Source organism: Phyllobates terribilis, unplaced genomic scaffold (assembly GCF_046119375.1).
Source record: "Phyllobates terribilis strain yellow unplaced genomic scaffold, ASM4611937v1 Scaffold_8__6_contigs__length_399053987, whole genome shotgun sequence".
NCBI lineage: Eukaryota > Metazoa > Chordata > Amphibia > Anura > Dendrobatidae > Phyllobates > Phyllobates terribilis.
This window is the reverse complement of record NW_027362768.1, coordinates 242,317,820-242,342,871: the sequence shown is the minus strand read 5'-3', so window position 1 is coordinate 242,342,871 and position 25,052 is coordinate 242,317,820. Positions and strand designations below refer to the sequence as shown.

The 25,052-nt window shown below is 40.1% G+C and overlaps 1 protein-coding gene across 2 annotated transcripts in view; it reads left to right on the top strand.

Moving 5' to 3' along the window:
- SCYL3 (SCY1 like pseudokinase 3) overlaps positions 1-25,052 on the top strand; it is an 81,618-nt gene that overhangs the window by 36,485 nt on the left and 20,081 nt on the right. For both annotated transcript variants that reach the window (XM_073644082.1, XM_073644081.1), the window contains one exon: positions 17,744-17,917. In XM_073644082.1, the coding sequence (XP_073500183.1) occupies positions 17,744-17,917 (174 nt within the window). The remainder of the gene's footprint in view (positions 1-17,743; positions 17,918-25,052) is intronic.

Genomic DNA, 25,052 nt, shown 5'->3' with positions numbered 1-25,052 from the left:
GGGACTCAACTATGCACAAAAATATAGAACCTGGGGTGCAGAAAATGGCAGCAGGTTCTCTGCACTGGTGAGCCAGAGTTTGAATTATTTTGTCTTTCAGAAGCCAGCTTGTGCGCAGAAGGGCTGGAGAGTGGTACAATGAGTGTCTGTAGGCACCAGTGAAGCATGGGGGAGGTTCTGCAAGTTTGGGGTTGCATTTCACCAAATAGAGTTGGGGATTTGGTCAGGAATAATCTTTCCCCTAATGCTGAGAAATACATACAGATACCATCATGCAATTTATTCTGCATCAGGGAAATGGTCCCAAACATATGTGAGTAATAACTATCTTTAGCATAAAGAAAAGCAAGCAAGTGATGATACCCACAATAGAGTCCCTGAACTCAAGTCTGTCTGGGATTACATGTAGAGACCGAAGGATTTGTGCAAACCGACATCCACAGATTATCTGTGGTTAGTTCTCCAAGATGTTTGGAACTACCTTCCTGCTGAGATCCTCCAAAAATAGAAGTGTTAATCACTTAAAAAGTAAATATAATGCATGTGTGTGTGTGTCTTTCTTGCTCTCGTTTTTTTTGTGTAACTCAAAAACCTGAAAGATGACCTGTCGTTTGCCATGAATATGTAATTTTGTTACCTTCCTTAATGAGGCGCTGTCTATCTTTTGTTCCTGCTGCTCTCCTTTCTTGAGATATGGCCACTTCAAGTTAATCTTAAGGTTGTTAATCTTTTGAAATATTGTAGTCCCTTTAAGAGCTCAGACAATTGAGGATCAAGATTCTGAAATCCCCCTTCGATGTGTCAAACCTCAGGGCAGAAACGTTCAGCTCATGCATGTGCTTTCACTTCATGGTGTTTAGGACAAATAGAATGGCTTTGGGTCTGTACACTCAGTCTATTTAATGAGGACCTCGTTCAGGGGAGTCAGGTCATGTGCGTAATCGGGAGTCTTCATTTGTACTTTTGTCAGGCCGTTCTTTGCAGTGCTCAGGTTCCCTTCCCACAATGACCACACAAAGACCTGGAAACTTAGAAGGCCACTTTTGCTTGATATATTCGGTCCACTACTAGAACTGAAGTCACGTCATGGGCAGTATAACATGCTTACAGATGTGCCCGGCTACTGCATGGTTCTGTCTTCTTCCGTCTTTTAGTCTATAGGTCCTGTGGTGGTTTACGTTCCTGCTTTTCCACACGTCTTTGCATCATGCCATGTCATAGTCCAGTAAAGTGCGCAAGAGAAAGGGATTGTTGATGGTCAAGGTAAATTCATGTATTTTTCTCTTCAGGTTCAGTGGGGACATGAGGCTCTCTTCTGTTAGGTTCTATGGTAGTGACTATTACCAGTTTCCATGTTGCACTTTATCGCTTAGACTGGTTCTACAATTGTTTTATTGTTTCTACAGTCAGGTGGTTTAGTTTTTCTCCTTTACGTACAGACTTGTTACCAGTCCTGTATGCAGGTGTGGTGTGGCCTTTCAAAAAGGAGCCAAAACTAGTGTCAGTAGGCTATACACTTTGGCTACTCTGACCAAAGCTTTTGAAGTTTGTACCAAAAATATCTATTTTTGCAGCAGTTATTTTTATTCCTTCAGTGACTTTGAATGCATTCCTGATTATAAATAATGTACGGTTGGTTTACGCAGACCTGTGTGTTTCTGTAATTACAGACTACAAAGTTGAGGTTGAAGTCCAAAGAAAAAAAAATGGTGTATTTTGGTGGCAAAGTTCACATAGCGTAACATTGTCCCAACATCTGCCATACATGTACTGCTCAGCGAGCACTGAATTATCCCACACCGCCATACGTGTATGACAGTAGCTGACCCCCCGCTGCACCTGCCGCTAGCGCTGATCATGAAGGTGTCACTTGTAGATGCTGTTGTCAATTTGACAGCTGCATCTAGATGGTTATTTGAAGGAAGGGGCTTAATTCTGTTGGCACCTCGATATATCCCTAATGAATAATTTGGAGCGGACACATCATTTTAGTAAAAAATAAAATTTTTCATTTCCTTGCCCTTCAAAATTCTGTGAAGCATCTGTGTGTTCAAATTGCTTATTTCACCCCTGGATATAGGTGTAGTTTCCAAAATGGGTGTTTTATGCTGTTCTGGCACTCTGGGGTTACTCTAAGTGGCATCACAAACTATTCCTGCCAACTATTCAGTCCAACAACCAAATATTGCTCCTTCCTTCCTGTGATTTGCTTCTTCTCAAACAGAAGTATTGCTGCATTCAGAAGAAGTTGCATAACAAATTATGAGGTCCATTTTCCCCTGCTACCACTTTAGAAAATGAAAAATTTGGGGCTTAAGCAGCACTGTAGTGGAAAAGGCATATTTCATTTTTTGTGTGCCAATGTTATAAACTTTTATGATGTACCTGTGGGTCAAACAGTCACAAAGTTGGCTCCATGTACAGCTGTACTAAAATTTTGCAACTTTTGGTATTCTCGCACCATTTTCGTCCAGCTCCAACAAATTTTGGCAGGACTGGGTTTGGATGAGGGTGTGGTGATGTTCCTTACACCACAAATCTTACTCTAGTCACTAGCTGTAGTAAGGTTTGTGGCAAGGCACACGTGGTAGTGCATGCCACTTGTCAGACGCGCTGGATTCATTACGAGGCGTGTGCCTCCTAATGTATCGGGATTGTCTGACTCCATCTCGCTCCCTCATCAAGACCGGTGTGAAAAACATCAGTCTTGATCAATCTCAAGATTACTATGATTGGAAGAAGCATTCCAGAGTAATTGCGACATGTCAGATGTAAAAAAAAAAAAGAGGCGGCTCTGTCAGGAAGATCAAAGCAGCCTTCAATAGTAAGGGGTTAAAGCTCCACATACTCATTAGACTGATGGGGATCGGCCTACTGTAATGTGTATAGGAGGCCTGGACAATTGGGGGAAATAACAATCCTGCATGTCTGATTGCCGACTGCCAATGATATGGTCTCCCGGAGATGAGCCACGTCTGGCGACAACTGTCTATTAGAGAACACAGGAGCGCTCCTGTATGTAGGAGAGCTGATCGAATGATTGGACAAACCATCATTTGGCTCACCAGCCATCTATTGTGTATGACAGGCTTAAGAAAAGACTCAAAGCATCATCTTGTAGTGCCAATTCTGGAAGCCCCAGCTCCGGAGTTAGATGGGCGAGGTACTGAAGCAATATCTGATGGTTCACTGCTGCATCCTGTAGCTCCCTCATCCTTTGTTAGAATTGGCCTTCCTGTTATTTTCTCAGAATTTTTCTTTCCATTTTTATCATTTATCTCTATACTTTGACTGAAGCTAGTAATTTCTCACTTGCTTCTGATCTAAAGGCAGGATATTTACCAAGGTGTTTGCTGCCACATTTATGCCGCTCTTCATTTACTCTGTGTGATGTGAAGTTTGTTACTTGGAAGATTTTTATTTTTAGACAATGATTTAATAAATGTTGGATTTTTTTCCATAGCTTTTCCTTTTACATCTCTACATTCTCCTCCTGATTGGATATAACCACGCTGACCATGAAAACACTAACATGATCATCTATATAAATTGAGGCCCAAGTCATGGAAGTCCAGGACATGCTTCTGTCTCTCCATCGTCAGGATTATTCATCATCCCTGGCTAGAAAATCTCATTGGATATTAGATTTCCTGCAAAGCATGACTTGCAGTCTTCCATGCCCCATCTTGATTGAAACCGTTGGCTTTTCTTCTGCGACTTTCCAGTCCGTTTTGTGCTGTTACAACTCTCCATGATCATAAAATGATATATCTGATTATTTCATATATTCCAGGACCTCAATCTATATATTGACACTTTGCTGTGCCTTCATTTTATCAGTCAGTGGCAGCTGTTATTGTGTCAGCAATGTTCTCCCTTGTGTGGTGGATTTCCCATTGTGGGAAATGAGGCTCCAGTGTCTATTGCATCAATCTTGCATTACCCGCTTCATCGTGGCCCCAGGGATGAACCGTGCCTTAGTCAGAGTGTTGGCACTCTAGATTTCTGCATTTCTATGTTGAATATACCTTAAATCCCTTGAGCTTGGAATAAAAAGTCATCTGTGACTGGAAGTTTAGCCATCGGTGATCTGCTGGCTTCAAGCTTCTTTGTGAAATATTCGCCATCCTTTCTGCCTTTCTTCTCTATGGAGCCTTTGCTGCTAGAGACCTTTTACTACTTTGGTTTCTACAAGTTACAGAACTTTTGGGAAAACCTTTGCTACATAGCTGAATATTACAGCTGCATCTTGTTCTACTTCTTCTTCTACCTTTTCAGTAATGTTTTATGTCTATAACCGGCATCTGCTAAAGAAAATGGTTCCAATCCAAATATGTGAATAAAATAAAACTGTAATTGTCATAGCTTAAGTGATGGCACATCAGTGCTAGGATATGCCATCACATTATTCTTGTAGGGATCCAACCTCCTTGCCCTCCATCGATTCTGAGAATAGAGAGGTTGCAGTCGTCACCCAATCATTAATAATGTTCAGTTAAATGGGGGTGGTCTCTAATCCTCGTTTTTCTGTAAAAACTGTGAAAGCACAGCTATGTGCTCAGACTTCTTTTTTTTTTTTAAAAAATCTACACTGTGCATTTATCTCATTTTTACAATGAAAGTAGAATGATCTCATTGTGTGAACATATCCCACCAGTTCTTTTAAAGAAATATATCCTGCAAGATGTTGACAATTGAAGCCATGTTTCCACACATTGTAAACCCTGTTTTCCCTCCAATGGTGTCTGTAACAAAATAAGCAATACGTATCAACGAAACAATGTAGAAGAAGAAAGGTGTCTAGATGTCCACGCTCCTTCGCATATAATGATAATCCAGTGTCCGATGGATAGATGCAAGAATTTTATTGGCTAAAAACTACATTCAAACGTGTTTCGCGGACGTCCTGTCCACTTGCTCAGTGAGTAGCTGGTCATCTACTCACTGAGGAAGCTGCTCACTGAGGAAGCGGACAGGACGTCCGCGAAACGCGTTTGAATGTGGCTTTTATTTAATAAAATTCTTACATCTATCCATCGGACACTGGATTATCATTGTATGTGGAGGAGCGTGGACATTTAGACACCTTTCTTCTTCTGCATCGGTTCGTTGATACATTTTGGAAACCCTGCCAGGGTTGGTGTTATCTGCAGCTCTCCACATTAGCTCTTATGTGTTGTGCATCATCTTAACACGACAAGGTGAGCGTCCTTTCCATTATTTAACCATTGTTCCACTGGGTGACGGCACTATTTGCGCCCCTGTTCTATTTTGTTTTATAATAAAATAAGCTATAAAAATCTTCTCTGTTTGTTGCAAGGTTTTTTTTTCCCTTAATTTGGATTTGATGCATTTTATTAGTGCGAAAACACAATTCTAAGCTTAAATGCACCATTGTGATTTTTACATTCGTTTTTTAAGAACTGAAAGTGATCAAACACAACAAAATGCGCACAGTTCTTCATTTTTAGTTCCTTAAGAACCGGACAATTTTTCATTTTTGTTCTTTCATTCTTTTTTTCTCTCCTTCTTCCAAGAACCATAATATTTTTATCTTTTCTTTCAACACATTCATGTATGTTTTTTTTTTTATTGTGGGAAACGTTATTGTTTTGAATTGCACTGCTCATTTTACTATTCAATGCACTGAAAAATGGGGGGAGGGGTGGAAGGGATGAAATGGTGAAGAAAAAAAAAAGAATGCATTAACCACTTCGCGCCAGAGCCTGTTTTTGCCTTCGTGACCGGGCCAATTTTTTCAATTCTGACCACTGTCACTTTATGAAGTAATTACTCTGGAACACTTCAACGTATTCCCCTGATTCTGAGACTGTTTTTTCATGACATATTGTACTTCATGATAGTGGTAAAATTTCTTCCATATAACTTGCGTTTATTTGTGAAAAAATCGGAAATTTGGCGAAAATTTAGAAAATTTTGCAATTTTCAAACTTTGAATTTTCATGCCCTTAAATCAGAGAGATATGTCACACAAAATAGTTAATAAATAACATTTCCCACATGTCTACTTTACATCAGCACAATTTTGGAACCAAAATTTTTTTTTGTTAGGGAGCTATAAGGGTTAAAAGTTGACCAGCGATTTCTCATTTTTCCAACAAAATTTACAAAAACATTTTTTTAGGGACCACATCATATTTGAAGTCACTTTGAGGGGTCTTTATGACAGAAAATACCCAAAAGTGACACCATTCTAAAAACTGCACCCCTCAAGGTGCTCAAAACCACATTCAAGAACTTTATTAACCCTTCAGGTGCTTCACAGGAATTTTTGGAATGTGGAAAAAAAAAATTAACATTTAACTTTTTTCACAAAAATGTTACTTTAGACCCAATTTTTTTTATTTTCACAGGGGTAACAGGAAAAAATGGACCCCAAATTTTTTTGTGCAATTTCTCTTGAGCGTGCTGATACCCCATATGTGAGGGAAAACCACTGTTTGGGCGCACTGCAGGGTTCGGAAGGGAAGGAGCGCCATTAGACTTTTTGAATGTAAAATTTGTCTGAATAATTAGCAGACGCCATGTTGCGTTTGGAGAGCTCCTGATGTGCCTAAACAGTGGAAACCCCCCACAAGTGACACCATTTTGGAAACTAGACCCCTTAGGGAACTTATCTAGATGTGTGGTGAGCACCTTGAATCCCAAGGTGCTTCACAGAAGTTTATAATATTGAGCTGTAAAAATAAAATTTTCACATTTTTCCCACAAAACCGTTTTTCATCCCTTAATTTTGCATTATCATAAGGGTAATAGGATAAATTGCACCATGAAATTTGTTGTGCAATTTCTCCTGAACACGCTGATACCCCATATGTGAGGGAAAACCACTGTTTGGGCGCACGGCAGGGTTTGAAAGGGAAGGAGCGCCATTTGACTTTTTGAATGTAAAATTTGTTTGAATAATTAGCGGACGCCATGTCACATTTGTGGAGCCCCTAATGTGTCTAAACAGCGGAAACCCCCCACAAGTGCCACCATTTTGGAAACTAGACCCCTTAGGGAACTTATCTAGATGTGTGGTGAGCACCTTGCACCCCCAGCTGCTTCACAGAAGTTTATAATATTGAGCCGTGAAAATAAAATTTTCACATTTTTCCCACAAAAAATGTTTTTCATCCCCTAATTTTGCATTATCATAAGGATAACCGGAGAAATTGCACCATGAAATTTGTTGTACAATTTCTCCTGAGTACGCCGATACCCCATATGTGGGGGAAAACCACTGCTGTGGTGTACGGCAGGGTTCGGAAGAGAAAGGAGCGCTATGTTGGCTGGGATAGGCAGCAGACACCATGTCACATTTGAAGAGTCGCTGATATGCCAAAACAGCAGAAACCTCCACAAATGACCCCATTTTGTAAACTACACCTCTCAAGGAATTCATCTAGGGAAGTAGTGAGTATTTTTTAATTTTTAAATTTATACCATTGGGCAGTGAAAAAATCATAATTATATTTTTACCACAAAAAAATGTTTTACCCTCAGATTTTACATTTTCAAACAGGGCAATGGGTAAAAATGGTGCCAAAATGTGTCACACAATTTCTTCTAAAAGTGTCAATACCCCATATGTGGCTGTATCGTACCGCTTAGCCATACGGCGAGATCTGGGGGGGACGGAGCGCTATTTGACAATTGGAGAACAAATTATTGTAGAATAGGCATTTGGATTTGGGAGCACAAAATTTTCTGAATTTCTTTTGGGGGGCAAGGGTCATTTTGCTTTTCCAGAGCCTTTCTGCTACCAGTAACTTGGAAGTCCCTTATATTTTTAACAGATGACGGACCTGAGTGGGGACTAGCTTTTTTTGAGGACTGAGTTGAAGCTTTTATTGGGAACATTTTACGTAACATTTATCCGGCGCTCTAGGCTGAGCACTTACATCGGGGTTTCCATCTAAATTTCCAAGTGATGTAATTCAGATGAAACCCCTGCAGGATCCATTCACTGTAATGAGGCAGCAGAGTTACTCTGGACACCGTCTGGCCTCTGTGTAGCGGTGTCCTTTTTTTCAGAAGTGCACAAAACTGTGGCCAACCGCACTTTTATGCACGCCTAAAACAAATGACACCGTGGGATCCCAGGCTAGACGGCGTCCACAGTGGCCTATATCTGTCTCATTACAGGGAATCTTCCGTCATGGGTTCCGGCTGAATCATGTATTTCAGAGATTTACACGGAAACTCTGGTGTAAGTGCTCAGCGCAGAGCACAGGATAAATGTGGGCAGAGCCTTACTGGGATCTTTGGGGACATAATAAACAAATCAGTAGCAGGTGAAGAATTGGTTTTATTTATTTTTTACGCCGTTCCTAGTGTGATATAACTGATTAGATTACTTTATTCTTCGGGTCGGTGTGATTACAGAGATACCAGATTGATATCGGGTTTTTATGACTGACAGCTGTCACACACTAAAAGACGCTTTTTTTGCAAAATCTAGTTTTTGCATCACCATATTTTGAGAGCTATAATTTTTCCATATTTCGGCCGACAGAGTCATGTGATGGCTTGTTTTTTGCGGGACGAGTTGACATTTTTATTGGTACCATTTTTGGGGACGTGACATTTTTTGATCGCTTTCTATTCCGTTTTTTGGGAGGTAAAATTAACAAAAACAAACAATTCAGGAATTGTTTTTTGAGTTTTTTTTTTTATGCCGTTCTGCGTGTGGTAAAAGTGATCAGGCAGCGTTATTCTTCGGGTCAGTACGTTTACAGCGATACTACACTTACTGTATTTTTTTTATGTTTTGGCGCTTTTACACAATAAAACTATTTTATAGAAAAAAATATTTGTTTTGCATTGCTTTATTCTGAGCGCTATAACTTTTTTATTTTTCGACTGATGGAGCTGTATGGCGGCTTTTTTTTTGCGTAACAAGATGACGTTTTCAGTGGTACCATTTTTATTTCTATTTTGTTTTTTGATCGCATTTTTTTCCACTTTTTGTTTGGCAATATGATGAAAAAGCATATTTTTTTGCTCCGTTTTTTATTTATTTTTATTACGGTGTGCACAGAAGGAGTTAATTAGTGTGACAGTTTTATAGCTCGGGTTGTTTCGGACGCGGCGATACCAAATATGTGTACTTTTTTTGGTTTTGTAAAAATATACGGATTTATTGGTTTAATATTTTATTTATTTATTTTTATTTATTTTGTGATTTTTTTATTAATAGTTTAAAAACTTTTTTTTTACTTTTTTTCACATTTTTTCTTAGTCCCTGTATGGGACATTAATTTTTATTTTTCTGATCTCATGTAATGTAATAGACATATATTACATTACATGAGATCTTCCCTGACTGTTTCAGTCAGAGTCTCCTGTCTGGCTACAGCTGCAGCTGAGCCAGACAGGACACCATATATGGCAGAGCTGGAGGCGGTCATGTGACCTCCAGCTGCCATAGCAACCCCAGGTCCTGGAAGGACTCGGAGGTCTTCGGAGAGGTAAGTTGACGACCCCCTCTCCTCCTGCTGTCTCCTATATGCCGCGATCACAATAGATCACAGCATATAGAAGACAGCTAAGGGTTAACATCACTGGGACCTGATCTAATCAGGTCCCGATGATGTCCCCTGTCAGAGCTAACGCTCTGCACCGGAATCGCAGCGCTTGCAGGACCCTGGGGGTCCTGAGCGCTGCGAGACCACCCACCGTTTTTAAACGTCGGCGCTGCACAGAGCCCGGCAAGCGCCGACGTTTATCTACAGTGGGCGGTCGGGAACCGGTTAATGCACGCTTATATGCCACCAAGTTGTCAAGACAACAGATGGGATCCCACAGATATCCCACTCCCCACTATTACCAAGTTATCCTGAACAGCACTCCGCTGCCTCCAATTGAGAGGACAGTTACGCAATTGACTGACGATGGATAGATGAAGCCATGGCTGATATCGCTACTAGGCCATTCATTGGGTAACCCGCACTTCTAATGCATGGAATAAAAAAAAGATAGATAAAAATACTCCGATACGGTCACTGCCAAAGGTCCGCAGTAATCCAAGAAAACTAGCTGCCACCACCAATCGCTTATAGTAGCGCAGGGCTGCGGTTCATAAAGCAAGAGGAACGAAGCCACAGTGGGGGAAAAATAAGTGTTTCGTACACTGCCAATTTTGCAAGTTTTCCCTACAAAGAATGGAGGTCTGTAATTTTTATTGTAGGTACACTTCACCTGTGAGGGACAGAGTCTAAAAAAAAATCCAGAAAATCATTGTATGATTTTTAAATAATTAAATTGCATTTTATTGCATGAAATAAGTATTTGATCACCTACCAACCAGCAAGAATTCTGGCTCTCACAGACCTGTTAGTTTTTCAATGGGGTTGAGATCTGGTTATTGACTCGGCCATTGCAGAAAATTCCACTTCATTGCCATAAACTCCTGTGTTGCTTTCGCAGTATTTTTTGGGTCATTGTCCATCTGTACTGTGAAGCGCGGGCAATCAACCTTGCTGCATTTGGTTGAATCTGAGCAGAAAGTATAGCCCTATACACTTCAGAATTCATCTGGCTGCTTCTGTCTTCAGTCACATTATCAATAAACACTAGTGACCCAAGCCCTGCTTGCCCATGCCATCACACTGCCTCCACCATGTTTTACAGAGCATGTGGTGTGCATTTCATCATGAGCCGTTCCAAGTCTTCTCCATTCTTTTCGAGAACTGGGCTGGTTTCTTTATGTTTTTTGGCAAAGTCTAATCTGGCCTTTCTATTTTTAAGGCTGATTGGTTTGCACCTTTTGGTGAATCCACTGTATTTGTTCTCATGAAGCTTTCTCTTTATGGTAGACTTGGATACTGAAATACCTACTTCCTGGAGAGCGTTCTTCACTTGGGTGAATGTTGTGAAGGGGTTTTTCTTCATCATAGTAAAGATCCTGCCGTCATCCACCACTATTGTCTTCTGTGGATGTGCAGGCATTTTTGAGTTTCCAAGCTCACAAGTGTGCTTTTCTTTTTTTTTTTCCTTCAAGAATGTACTAAACAGTTGATTTGGCCACTCCTGATATTTCTGCTATCTCTCTGAAGGATTTATTTATTTTTTTTGAAGCCTAATGATGGTCTGTTTTTCATGTATTGAGATCTCCTTTGAACGCATGTTGAGGTTTCACAGCAACAGCTTTCAAATGCAAATGCCACACTTGTGATCAGCTCCAGACCTTTTACCTGCTTAATTGATGATGGGTTAATGAGGGAATAGCCCATGCAGTCCATTAAAGCACTTGAGATAGTTGTCCAATTACTTTTGGTACCTTTTTAAAAAGAGGCAACTACATATTAAAGAGCTGTCATTCCTAAACCTTTACTCCAAGTAGCATGTCAATACTCTCAAATTAAAGCTGAGAGTCTGATCTTTAGAGCCCATATTGATATAAATATCTTGAATTTGTTTTGGTGAACAGCTAAAATGGCAAAACTTGTGTCACAGTTCAAATATTTCTGGATCTAACTGTTTATACAGTACTGTATAAAGGTTTTAGGCAGGTGTAGAATAAAATGCTCCAAAAGGACACTGCTTTCAAAAATAAAGCAAAAAAAACATTTTTTTTTAGCAAATAACAAAAAGCAAAGTAAATGAACAAAAGAGAAATCTAAATCAAATCTTTATTTGGTATGACCATTCTTTAACTGCAAAATGGCATAAATTATAGGTACACTTGCACAAAGTTTTTCAAAGAACTCTGCAGGGAGGTTGTTCTAAACGTCTTACAGAGCTAACCACAGATCTTCTGTTGTACCTGATATCTCTTCATATAATCCCAGAGTTAATGATGTAGAGATCAGAGCTCTCTGGTGGCCATATTATCACTTCAAGGTCTCCTTCTTTACGCTAAAATAGTTCCTAAAGACAGTTCCTGTATGTTTGTGGTCCTTGTCCAGCTGCAGAATAAATTTGGAGTCAAGCAGACACCTCCCTGGTGGTATTGCATGACAGATAAGTATCTGCCTGTATTTCTCAGCATTAAGGACACCATTATTCCTGACCAAATCCCCAACTCTATTTGCTGATATGCTGCCCCAAACGTGCAAGGCACTTCCACCATGCTTCACTGTTAACTGTTCAGACACTCATTTTTGTATTGCTCTCCAGCCTTTCTGTGAACAAACTGTCAAACATGAGCTGGGCACTACAATGGCAGATTTGCAATTTTTGCTCATTAACATGCATTGTTGCTTGTTTCTGGAAAACAGCCATGGAGTCAAAATCGTCACTAAATAAAATCCCAGAGGGGTGCAATTTCCAAAATGTGGTCACTTGAAGGGAGATTTTATTCTTCTGGCACTTAGGGGCTCTGTATATGGAGTCTGCAAACTATTCTACGAAAACTTGTTCTCAAAAAGTCAAATAGCGCTCCTTCCTTCCTGAGTCTCGCCGTATGGCTAAGCAGTACTGTACAGACACAGTGGGGTATTGCCACATTCAGCAGAAATTGTGGGACAAATTTTGGTGCCATTTTTACCCATGTCTCCTTGTGAAAATGTAAAATCTGTGGCTAAAACAATTTTTTTGTGGTAAAAATGTAATTTTTTTTTCATTGCCCAATTATATAAAATTCTATGACACACATGTGGTGCCAATATGATCACTGTACCCCTAGATGAATTGAGAGGTGTAGTTTGTAAAATGGGGTCACTTATGGGAGGGGTTCTGCTGTTCTGGAATTTAAAGGACTCTGCAGTACAATAGTTTTCCAAAATCCCACATGTACATAATGTAGCACTTACCTATTTTTCATGGCAGTAATGCAGTTCCAATTGTCTAAATTTGCCATTCTACAAACCAAGAGTGCAGCTATATATTTTTTTTAGAACTGCAGTACAATTTGGTGCTCCTACCCTTCTGATCTTTCCACTGACTCTGAAAAGTAGTTTTCTACCACTTATGGGGATATTGGCGCACTCAGGAAAAAATGCAACAGTCCAATTTTTCACGCAATTTCTTCTATTGCCCATTTGAAAGCCAGCATTTTAGTTTGAAAAATGGTAATTTTTCATTTACTTAGCCCAATGTTATCCAATTCTGTGACTAAGGTTAAAAATGCTCACTACACTCCTAGATGAATTCTTTGAAATCTTTAGTTTCCAAAATTGTGTTACGTGTGGGCGTTTCTGCTGTTTGAGCATGTCAGGGGCTCTTCATATGTGCCATGGTGTCCACAATCTATTCCAGCCAAAATGGCATTCCTTCCATTCTGCGCCATGCTGTGCGCCCAAACAGTAGTTTTCTACCACATATGGGGTATTGATCTACTCAGGATAAATTGCACAACAAATTGTATGGTCGATTTTCTCCTGTTACTCTTCTGAAAATTCAAAATTTGGTACTTCATTTAACATTTTCTTGTGGGGAAAAAGTAAAATTTTAATTTTTTCCTTCTATATTGCTTTTAGTTCTGTGAAGCACCTGAAAGGTCAATAAACTTATTGCATGTGGTTTTGAGCACTTTAAGGGTGGTATTTTCTGTCATAGGCCCCTCAAAGTCGCTTCAAATGTGATGTGGTCCCTACAAAAATTGGTTTTGTAATTTTTTTTGTTGGATAAATGAAATTACTGATAAACTCTTAGACTATGTTCACACTAGGCGTGTTTTTTTTCTGCAGCAAAACCTGTTGTCTTTAGCAGAAAAGAAGCAGCATCAAAAAGGCAGGTAGGTTTTGGTGTTTTTTTTTTTTTTTTTTTTTTTTTTTTTTTTTTTTTTTTAGAATCCCAAAGTTCAGCTTTGCTTCCAGCACATAAACATGAACACATGTCACTAATGCGAGACATACAGGTGCTTCTCACAAAATTAGAATATCATCAAAAATGTAATTTATTTCAGTTCGGAACAGCCAGCTTCTTTAGCAATGACCTTTTGTGGCTTACCCTCCTTGTGGAGTGTGTCAATGACTGCCTTCTGGACATCTGTCAAGTCAGCAGTCTTCCCCATGATTGTGGAACGTACTGAAACAGACTAAGGTACCTTTTTGTATGCGTAGGAAGCCTTTGCAGGTGTTTTTTGTTAATTATTCTACTTTACTGAGATAATGACTTTTGTGTTTTCATTGGTTGTAAGCCATAATCATCAACATTAACAGAAATAAACACTTGAAATAGATCACTCAGTTTGTAATGACTCTATATAATATGAGTTTCACTTTTTGTATTGAAGAATGAAATAAATTACATTTTTTGAGGATATTCTGATTTTGTGAGAAGCACCTGTATGTGAAACCTAATTAATCAGAATTACAAATGTAACCGTGGGGGAAGTGAATTGTTCAGGAATACTTTACCTAAGACATTGGCAGAGCATTGTTTGTAGGACACTATTTACTTTAGTCTGCCATTGCTCAGGCATTGTTCAATCTCACACCTTGTTCGGCCATTTTTTACTTTAATGCATCACTAATTTAATTAAATTGTACTAATCCTAACTGCCATCTCAGGTGGCCCAAGACAAGATAGCGAACTTGGGAAAATCACAAAAATAAATGTTTCACATACTGCTGTACTTTTCTTTTTTCTCTAAAAACACAGCAAAACATGATACCTGCGGTTTTCGCAGCAATTTTGCAGCGTTTTTTTCACCACCCATTGCTTCCAATGGGTGACAAAACACTTAGTGACATGCTCTATTGTGCAAAAAAACATGCAAAGCACAAAATACTGAAGACAAAAAAACCAAGCTGCATGCATGAGACTTCTGAAATCTTAGTTTGCTGGTACTATAAAACGCAGCTGAAAATTAGCATAAAAACTCATAAAAAAAAAGATGAAAAATGCCTAGTGTGAACATAGCCCCTTCTAACTTCCTAACAACAAAAAATGTTTAAAAAATGATGCTGATGTAAAGTAGACATTTGGTATATGTATTTTAACTTCTTTTTGTGTTATAACTGGTTTAAGGGCGTAAAAATTAAAAGTTTGAACATTGTGAAAATATCAGAATTTTGATGAAAATTTTGTAAACGCAAAGAATATTGACCTAAATTTACCACTAGAATGAAATACAATATATCACAAAAAAAAAAAAACAGTCTCGGAATTATTAGCATACGTTGAAGTGTGACACTCGTCAAAATTGAAAAAAATGGCCTGGTCAGAAAGGTGAAAACAGGCTCTGGCATAAAAGGGTTAAAAACAGCTGGCGGAGATTAATTGCTGTAGATTTATTGGTCATGAAACCTGTTTGGTCCTCACCAATCATCTTATTTATTACTTTTAAAAACCTCTTTGCATCAGTTTTACATTTATATTTATTAGGTAAAGTGGCCGGTACAATTCTTATCTATCCGCTGCTTTTCCTTGCTTTTAGTAACATTATGATCGCCTCTCTCATAGAGCCTGGTAACTGTCACATAGGGTTTTTCAGGAAGTCCTTGCTAAGCGTGTATGGCAGCAAGATTTGTGCATCAGGGAGACTGACTGAGCCGGTGATTTATCATATTGAAGGGCTGTCTCCAACTCCTCAATAGTAATATCTTGTCCTAAACTATCCCTTGCACCAGGTGAGAGCTGAGGGAGACGACCATCCAACAGGTATTGGGCCATGCTCGACTCCTGACCATAAGATCTGTGTGAGTTAGAGGACTTCTATAATTCCTGCATAATTAAGGTGCCATTATTCAGCACCTCTCTGGATTCAAACATTAGCCTAGTCATATGCATTGGATCATTTCGCACCTCAACTGTGGTTGCCAACAAATGGCCAGCACTCTCCCTCTGCAAAATATTTGTTTTGTAAAAAAAAAAAAACGTTTGAGTCATCATGAAATGATGATTTGATGATTGTTGAGGGTGTTCCTAACTGTTTCTGTAACTTGGATGGTGAAATGACATTTCAACCTTCTATGTCTACTGTTTTTTTTCAGTTTGTGTTATTTTCCTTATCTTAGTTTTCCTTTGACAAATCTATTTAATATACAATCCCTTTATGTACGCCTTCATAGCATCCCATAATATATTCACTTTTAAGCCTTGGACATCTGTTTCATTTAATGAGTATTTCAACCTACATACATATTATCACTGGTTTTGATATAATTGGTTTATCATACACTTGATTAAAATTCTAGGAAATCCTTGATTTGGTGCTAGTGTTCCTAATAGAGAAAGATTGAGCAGAAAAAAAATTTATTCAAATTCGCGATTTGCAACAAGATTTTGTCAGAAAACATATATTGCAGATTCAGCTTGAATTCACTGCAAAATTTATACATGTGAATTTGCCACATATTACACCAGAAGTCTCCAGCCATACTGATTCTGTGTACTTTTTGATAAATATATAATAATCTAAAATTCGAGAAAATCTAGTTTGTATAAAGTCCCATTCATGTTGTTTAGTTGATGATTCAACTGGGTACATTAAAATGCATTAAAAGTTTAAAGTGTGGTGGTGTTTGTTTTTCTATTATCAATAAAAAAAAGGAAATCTCTTAGGTCCGGTCCTAAAATGCTAAAGCCCCCATCTCACATAGCAAGATCGCTGCTGTGTCACGGTTTTGGTAACGCAACAGCGACCTCACCAGCGATGTCGCTATGTGTGACACTTTGCAACGATCAGGCCCCTGCTGTGAGGTCGCTGATCGCTGCTAAGTGTCCTGGACCATTTTTTGGTCGTTGCTCTCCCGCTGGTCAGCACACATCGCTGTGTGTGACCAGCGGGAGCAGCGATCAGGCTGGTAACCATGATAAACATTGGGTTACTAGGGGCAAACGCGCACCTAGTAACCCGTTGTTTATCATGGTTACGAGCCTGCTAAAGTGAGCGGTAACCTCCCGCTCACTGTAGCAGGCTCGTAACCATGATAAACAGCGGGTTACTAGGTGCGCGTGTGCCCCTAGTTACCCGATATTTATCATGGTTACCAGCCTGATCCTGCTTCAGCAGGCTGGTAACCAGGAGCAGGACATCATGGAAAGATTCTTTCCACGATGTCACTGCTCCCCTGATCGTTGGTGAGCCTGCCTGTTTGACAGCTCACCAGCGACCACATAGCGACGCAGCAACGATCCCTGACAGGTCGTATTGTTGTCTGGATCGTTGCAGCATCGCTAAGTGTGACGGGGCCTTAAGTCTGCAGTCACTCTGTGTGATTGCAGACTTATGAATCCCCCCAGTGCACGCACTGTACGCTGCAGGGATTTGCCGGTGTCTGAGCCGGGCAGAGCCTGTCTAGTGGGCACGGCCTCTCTCCATAGACTTGTATGGAGCCAGGCCGCGCCCTGTCTAGTGACATGTAGTGGGCAGGGCCTCATTCCATAGACTTGTATGGAGCCAGGCCACGCCCTGTCTAGTGACATGTAGTGGGCACGGCCTGGCTTAATACAAGTGTATGGAGTGGGGCCGCGCTCACTAGACAGGCTCTGGCCGCTAGTATGCATAGCGCATACATCACCGTTGTTCCCGGCTCAGAAACCGGTGAATCCACACAACACAGTGCCTGCGCTGGGGGGGATTCGTAAGTCTGCAGTCACATAGTGTGACTGCAGACTTTTCATTTTAGACTGGACAACCCCTTTAATGATCATATAGTAAAGCAGAGTGCTGCTTTCATTCTTGGCCATTTTTTCTTTTTTTGTAGAAACCGCAACTTAAAAATAGCAATAAATGTGTAAGTGAGCCTAGTAGTATAATATAATTGAGACATCTGTATTTTGTGAGCCTTCAAATATTATTGTTGTATCAGGTTAAACTCTTTGTATGTCCTTGTGTTCCCAACAGGTTCTCCAGTACATTCGGCCAATAATCACCTGAGTCTGGCAACACAAAGCAGCGTATCAACTGTTTTAGCTAAAAGCAACTTCCCAGAAGTAAATCCGAATTGTTTGATCAAGGAAGAATTGCACGCACAAGACATTTTGAAGAAGTTCAGAAAGAATGATTTTCACACTGAAAGTAAGAGTTACTATTTTATTAAACTAAAAGAAGTGCTTTTAACCCTTTCCTGTTAAAGCCAGTTTTCACCTTCATGTCCAGGCCAAATTTTTCAGTTCTTGATGTGACTTTAAGTGGTAATATCTCTGGAACGATTCTACACATCCCGTGATTTTGAGACTTTTCTTAGTGACGCATTGTATTTAACCCCTTCACGACCTATGACTTATATTTACATCATATGTCGTGTCACTGCCTTTTGATGTGGGCTCACGCTGAGCCTGCATCCCCCCCCCGCACATGACAGCTAATTTCATCAGCCATCATGTGCCTTTAACAGCCGGGGGTGGAGCAGTTCTTCACCCGCTGCTGTTAACCTGTTGCATCCAGCTGTCAATCTCTGATTTAACGGACGTGTGTCATTCCACGCTCCCATCGGCGTGCCCATGACACTCCTGTGCCTGTAATTACCATCTTCTGAACAATGTAGATTGCGATTTCTGCAATACTTAGTGCTTCAGCACTGCTAAATATAGCAGAAGCAATCGGAAGATCTTCTCTTCAGGTCCCCTAAGGGGACTAACAAATGCAGTAAAAAGTGAAAGAAAAAAAGTTTTTACAAATGTGAAAATAAAAAAAAAAAACAAAAGAAAAAGTTGAAATCACCCCACTTTTGCCCCATTGAAAATAAAACAATTAAAAAAAAATAATAAAAAATGCACATATTTGGTATCACTGTATTCAGAAATGGTATCTGTAAAAACATCAGCTCAGGGTGCAAAAAAATAAACGTTCACACACGTCTATATGCCGAAAAATTAAACCCTATGGGTCTCAGAAAATGGCGATAAAATCAGAAGTTTTTTTTCTTACAAATTTCAGAATTTTTTTCACCTTGTGAATTACAAAAAAAAAACCTAACATGTTTGGTATCTGCATACTCGTATTGCCTGGAGAATAATACTGCCATATAGTGAACGCTGTAAAGAAAAATCCCAAAAAACAATTGTAGAATTGCACTTTTTGCAATTTCACTGCACTTGGAATTTTTTCCCATTGTCTTGTACACTATATGGTAAAATAAATGGTGTCATTCAAAAGTATGACTCCTTCTGCATAAAACTAGCCCTCATACTGCTATATTGGCGGGAAAATAAAAAGGTTATGGCTCTGGGAAAAAGGAGAGAAAAGAATTAAAACTGAGAATGACCGGGGGCTTAAGGGGTTAATAATAGTTGTAATAATAATAATAATAATAGTTTTTATTTTTATAGCGCCAACATATTCCGCAGCACTTTACAAATTTTAGGGGAGACATATACAGACAATACAGAATAAGCATATCTCATATCGAAAGGAGTGAGGACCCTGCTCGCAAGCTTACAGTCTATGAGGAAATAGGGGAGACACGGAAGGTAAAAAGTACATATATTGTATAATGCAGCCTTGATATACTAAATAGGATAAATAATAATACATGGACTGGTCGCCAGCCAGTATGTGTACAGTCCTGACAGAGGCTATTAAGTGCATGGATGGTATGAACCTGAAATTGAAGAAGATTTTAATATGGGGGAAAACTGGGATGGACAGAATGTCTTTAGGCGATACGCAAGTCTAAAGAAATGGGTTTTTAGGGTTAGCTTGAAACTATGGGTATTGGGAATTAATCAAACTGTCCTGGGTAGTGCATTCCAAAGAATTGGCGCAGCACGTGAGAAATCTTGGAGACGGGAGTGGGAAGTTCGGATTATGGAGGATTTTACTTTTAAGTCATTTGCAGAACGGAGGGCACATGTAGGGTGGTAGACTGAGACAAGAGAGGAGATGTAGGGGGGTACTGAAGCATGGAGCGCTTTGTGGGTAAGCGTGATAAGTTTAAATTGAACTCTATATTGGATGGGCAACCAATGCAATGACTGGCACAGGGAAGAGGCAACGGTGTAACGGTTGGCGAGGAATATGATCCTGGCTGCTGCGTTAAGGACGGATTGGAGAGGGGAGAGTTTAGTAAGAGGGAGACCGATTAGTAGAGCGTTGCAATAGTCAAGACGAGAATGAATAAGAGCTACAGTAAGAGTTTTTGCCGAGTCAAAGGTGAGAAAAGTCCTGATTCTTGAGATGTTTTTGAGGTGTAGATGACATGAACGAGCGAGTGATTTGATGTGAGGAGTAAAAGAAAGATCTGAATCAAAAATTACCCCAAGACAGCGGGCTTGTTGCTGGGGAGTAATGGTTGAGCCACAAACAGAAATGGCAATATCGGGCACAGGTAGGTTAGTGGAGGGAGGAAAGACGAGTAGTTCAGTTTTTGACAGATTCAGTTTTAGGTAGAGGGAGGACATAATATTAGACACAGCAGAAAGACAATCACTGGTCTTTTGTAGTAATACAGGGGTGATGTCCGGAGCAGAGGTGTATAATTGGGTGTCATCAGCATAGAGATGGTACTGAAAACCGAATCTGCTGATTGTTTGTCCAATAGGAGCGGTATATAAGGAGAAAAGAAGGGGGCCTAGGACTGATCCTTGAGGAACCCCGACAGTAAGGGGAAGGAGAGAGGAGGAGGAGCCAGCGAAAGAGACAGAGAAGGAGTGGTCAGAGAGATAGGAGGAGAACCAGGAGAGAACAGTGTCCTTGAGGCCAATAGTGCGGAGCATAGTGAGGAGGAGCTGGTGATCCACAGTGTCGAATGCTGCGGAGAGATCCAGGAGAATCAGCAGGGAGTAGTGACCATTAGATTTAGCGGTTAGTAAATTATTAGAGACGTTAGTGAGGGCAGTTTCAGTAGAATGTAAAGAGCGGAAACCAGATTGTAAAGGGTCAAGAAGAGAGTTGTCTGAGAGATAGCGGATGAGACGGGAGTGGACCAGGCGTACCAGGAGTTTAGAGATAAAGGGAAGATTGGAAACAGGTCTGTAGTTGGCCGTGCAGTTCTGGTCAAGGGATGGTTTTTTAAGTAATGGTTGTATGCTGGCGTGTTTAAAAGAAGAGGGAAAGATACCAGATGAGAGGGAAAGGTTGAAAGTTTTAGTTAGGTGAGTGGTGACAGCTGGAGCAAGGGACTGAAGGAGATGTGAGAGAATAGGGTCACTGGTGCAGGTGGTAGGGCGAGAAGATGCAAGGAGCCTGATCACTTCATCTTCCATGACTGGTTCGAAGTCAGAAAGTGAGCAAGATACAATGTGGCAGGGGAGAGCATGCATAACATTTGGGGATTGGGAGAAAATTTCCTGTCTGATATGGTCAATTTTTTCTTTGAAATAATTGGCCAGATCGTCAGCGCTGAGGTTGGTGGTCGGGGCCTGTGTTGTTTTATTGAGGAGAGAATGAAACGTGTCAAAGAGTCTTTTAGGATTATTGGAAAGTGAGATGATGTTGTTGAAGTAGGTTTGTTTGGAGAGGTGAAGGGCAGAGTTATGTTTTCAGCATAAATTTATAATGGAGGAAATCTTCGGGCAGATTTGATTTTCTCCACAGCCGTTCAGCGCACCTGGAGTACCTCTGGAGAAGACGTGTTTGAGGCGTGTGCCAGGGTTGTCGCCGTCTATTCTGAATTTTTCTTTGTGTAGGAAGTGCGGCTTCATCCAGGGCGCATAGCATTATTTTGTTATAATGCTTCAATGCAGAGTCGGGACATGAGAGGGAGGAGATTGGGGCCAATGATGATTGCAACCTTTTTATAAATTTCTGGGTGTTAATGGCGCGTAAATTTCTATAAGTGTGGACGGTGGGAGTGTCTTGAGTAGAGTCACAGTTCTTGACAGAGAATGAAAGAAGATTATGGTCAGAGAGTGGAACGAGAGAGTTAGTAAAGTCATGTACTGAGCAAAGCCGGGAGAAGATCAGGTCCAATGTGTTCCCGTCTTCATGTGTAGGAGAATTAGTAAGCTGTGAAAGGCCGAAGGAGGAGGTTAGTGATAAAAGATGCGTGGCAGATGGGGAAAGAGAATCTCCAATTGGGATGTTAAAATCTCCCATGATTATCGTGGGGATGTCGCAGGATAGAAAATTTGGAAGCCAGGCAGCAAAGTGATCCAGGAATTGACGGGGGGGACCTGGAGGGCGATAGACAACCGCCACTCGCAGGGAGAAGGGCCGGTAGAGTCTGACTGTGTGGCCTCAAAAGACGGGAAGATAAGGGAGGGTACAGGGGGGATAACCTGAAAAGTATATTTTGTTGAAAGAAGCAGACCAACACCTCCCCCTGATCTGTTATCAGGTCGCGGGGTATGAGAGAAATGTAGGCCACCATAGGAAAGAGCTGCCGCGACGGTGGTGTCCGCCTGCTGGATCCAGGTTTCAGTGAGAGCCAGAAGGTTGAGGGAATTAGAGAGGAAAAAGTCATGGATGTAAGAAAGTTTATTACAAGCTGAGCGCGCATTCCAAAGGGCACAGTTGAATGAGACAGAAGATATGCAGGGAATATTAATGAGATTAGCAGGGTTTCTGAATGTAACAGGGAAAGAGTTAGTGTTATTATTACTGGAGGGTCCTGGGTTGGGAGAAATATCACCTGCGACTAATAGAAGGAAGATACAGAGGGTGAGCAGATGGTTGAGTGATTAATAAATAAATGGGTTAATGTTAGTAGTAAATTTTAATTTCTTCATGCCGCGGCCCTCTCTCGTTTTTGCGCTTTCGTATTTTTACTCCTTTCCAGAGCCATAACTTTTTTTTTATTTTTCGGTCAATATGGCTGTGTGAGGGCTTGCTTTTTGCGGGATAAGTTGTACTTTTGAACGACACCATTGGTTTTACCTTATTGTGTACTGGAAAACGGGAAAAAAATTCCAAGTGCAGTGACATTTCCAAGAAGTGCAATTACACAGTTGTGTTTTTATTTATTTATTTTTTTTTTTCCCCCTTGTTCACTGAATGCTAAAACTGACCAGGCTTTATGATTCTCCAGGTCATTACGAGCTCGTAGATGCCAAACATATATAGGTTCTTTTTTATTAAAGTGGTGATAAAAAAAAAAAATCCAAAGTTTGTTTGAAAAAAAAAAAAAAAGAGGTATTTTCCCAGACCCGTAGCATCTCGATTTTTCGGGATCTGGTTCCAGGTGAGGGCTTATTTTTTGCACGCTGAGCAGACGTTTTTATTGATACCATTTTGGGATAGATACAATGTTTTCATTTCCTGTTATTTCATTTTATTGCAATGTTGCAGCGACCAAAAAAAGCTTAATTCTGGCTTTTATTTTTTTTTTCTCGATACGCCGTTTACCGATCTGAGTAATTCTCTTTATATATTGATGGGGCGACTCTGAATGTGGCGATACCAAATATGTTTTTATTTAATTTGTTGTTTTTGTTTTATTTTGATTGGGGCGAAAAGGGGGTGATTTTAAACTTTTTTAAAAAAATGTTTAATACTTTTTTTTTTTTTTTTTTTTACTTTTCACTTGCTTTAATAGTCTCCATGGGAGACTAAAAGCTGCAATTCTTGGATCACCTCTGCAGCACACAGGCGATGATCAGATCGCCTGTGTGTAGCAGAAATGCTCATTAACTATGAGTGCCGACCGCTGGGCGGTGCTTATAGCTTTCTGGCAAGCTGTACAGATCAGCTGTCATGTCCCTGGAAAGGTGCGGGCTCATCGCCAGAGCGCGCACTGAAGGCAGTGACACGACATGTGCCGTACATGTACGGCGCATGTTGTGAAGGGGTTAAATCCATATATGAATAAATAAATGAAAATCAAATCATATCTAAAATTTGAGAACATTTTTGAAAAAAATTGTTAATTAGAGCTTTAAATTATTATGCCCTTTTAAAAAAAACTTTTTTACCAAATTGCGGAATAAAAACTTTTTTTTTTTTTTAGCGCAACATTGTAGCGTAGCTATAAGCAATCAAAATCATTGGTTAGTTATTGGATACTTTTCACTGGGGGTGTGTACTTCCTCCTCCTCCTGTATGATGCTGACCAATCATAAGCAGCCAAAAACACCGCAGAAAAAGAACATGCCCCCACAATAGCTTAGTTTTCTCAGTGTTTGAGATGTAAAGACACAGCCTGAACTCCTGGTGAAACCTTCTGCATGATTAGAAAGTGCAGCTGACTTTAGCTGTGTTATATTACAAATCCTTCTTTCTTATCTCCTCCTCGTATAGCAGTCAACTGCCTGTCTGGACTTGAATCATACTTATGTCTGTTATGCTAACAGCATCTTGTAATGGCTCTACAGCCAGACCACATCAAGCTGTCATTTAATCTCCTCTCATACAGAAGTAGTTTTGTTGTGCTCACTGCAGAACTATTAAAAGATGCTGTGAGCAGAACTGGAATTATTGTGACTCTTTTCTGGACAGGCGGTGTGGGTTAAAGGGCAGTACAGCTGAGCTAACTGTGCTTTGAGAGAAGAACTGATAGAAAAGTTTATAATGTGACACAGCTAAATGCAGCTGCACTTTCTAGTCATGCAGGAGGTTAGACCAGGAGATCAGGGTGAATCATTACATCTCACACACTGAGAAACCTAAGAAATTGTGGGGACTTGTTATTTTTGTGCTGTGTTGTTGCTTGCTTATGATTGGTTGGCATCATACAGTGGGAAGAAGTACATGACCCCAGTGAAATCTATCGGATAACTTTTAAGTCCAAGTTGATGTGAACTTATTAGGTGCCAAATACTTAGATTACGAATATCTCCAAGACAGACGAACCATATTTTAAAAAATAAATAAAATTCTGCAGCCATTATTACATTGTATCCAGTTCAACATGAAATGTTTGTGAAAATAAATATTTACCAATTACCAAACACACACCCCGCACCCCGCCACACACCACATTTTGAATTTGCATAAACAAGCAAAACCCCAACAAGTGACCCTATTTTGGAAACTACATCCCATGAGGTTTTCATCAATGGGTGTAGATGTGTTGAGCTTTTTAAACTTTTTTTTTTTTTTTTTTTAATTTTAATTTTTACAATGAGCAATAGAAGAAAATTGAATTTATTATGCAATTTCACCTGAACAACAATACCCTACAGTTGGCCAGAAGCTACTGTTTGGGACAATGCATAAGAGAAGGAACACCAATTTGGAGTGCAGATTATGCTGAAATGGTTTTTGGGTCCCGTGTCACATTAGCAGAGTCTCTGAGGTACAAGACAAACCGAACCCCTTCCATAACTAACATAAT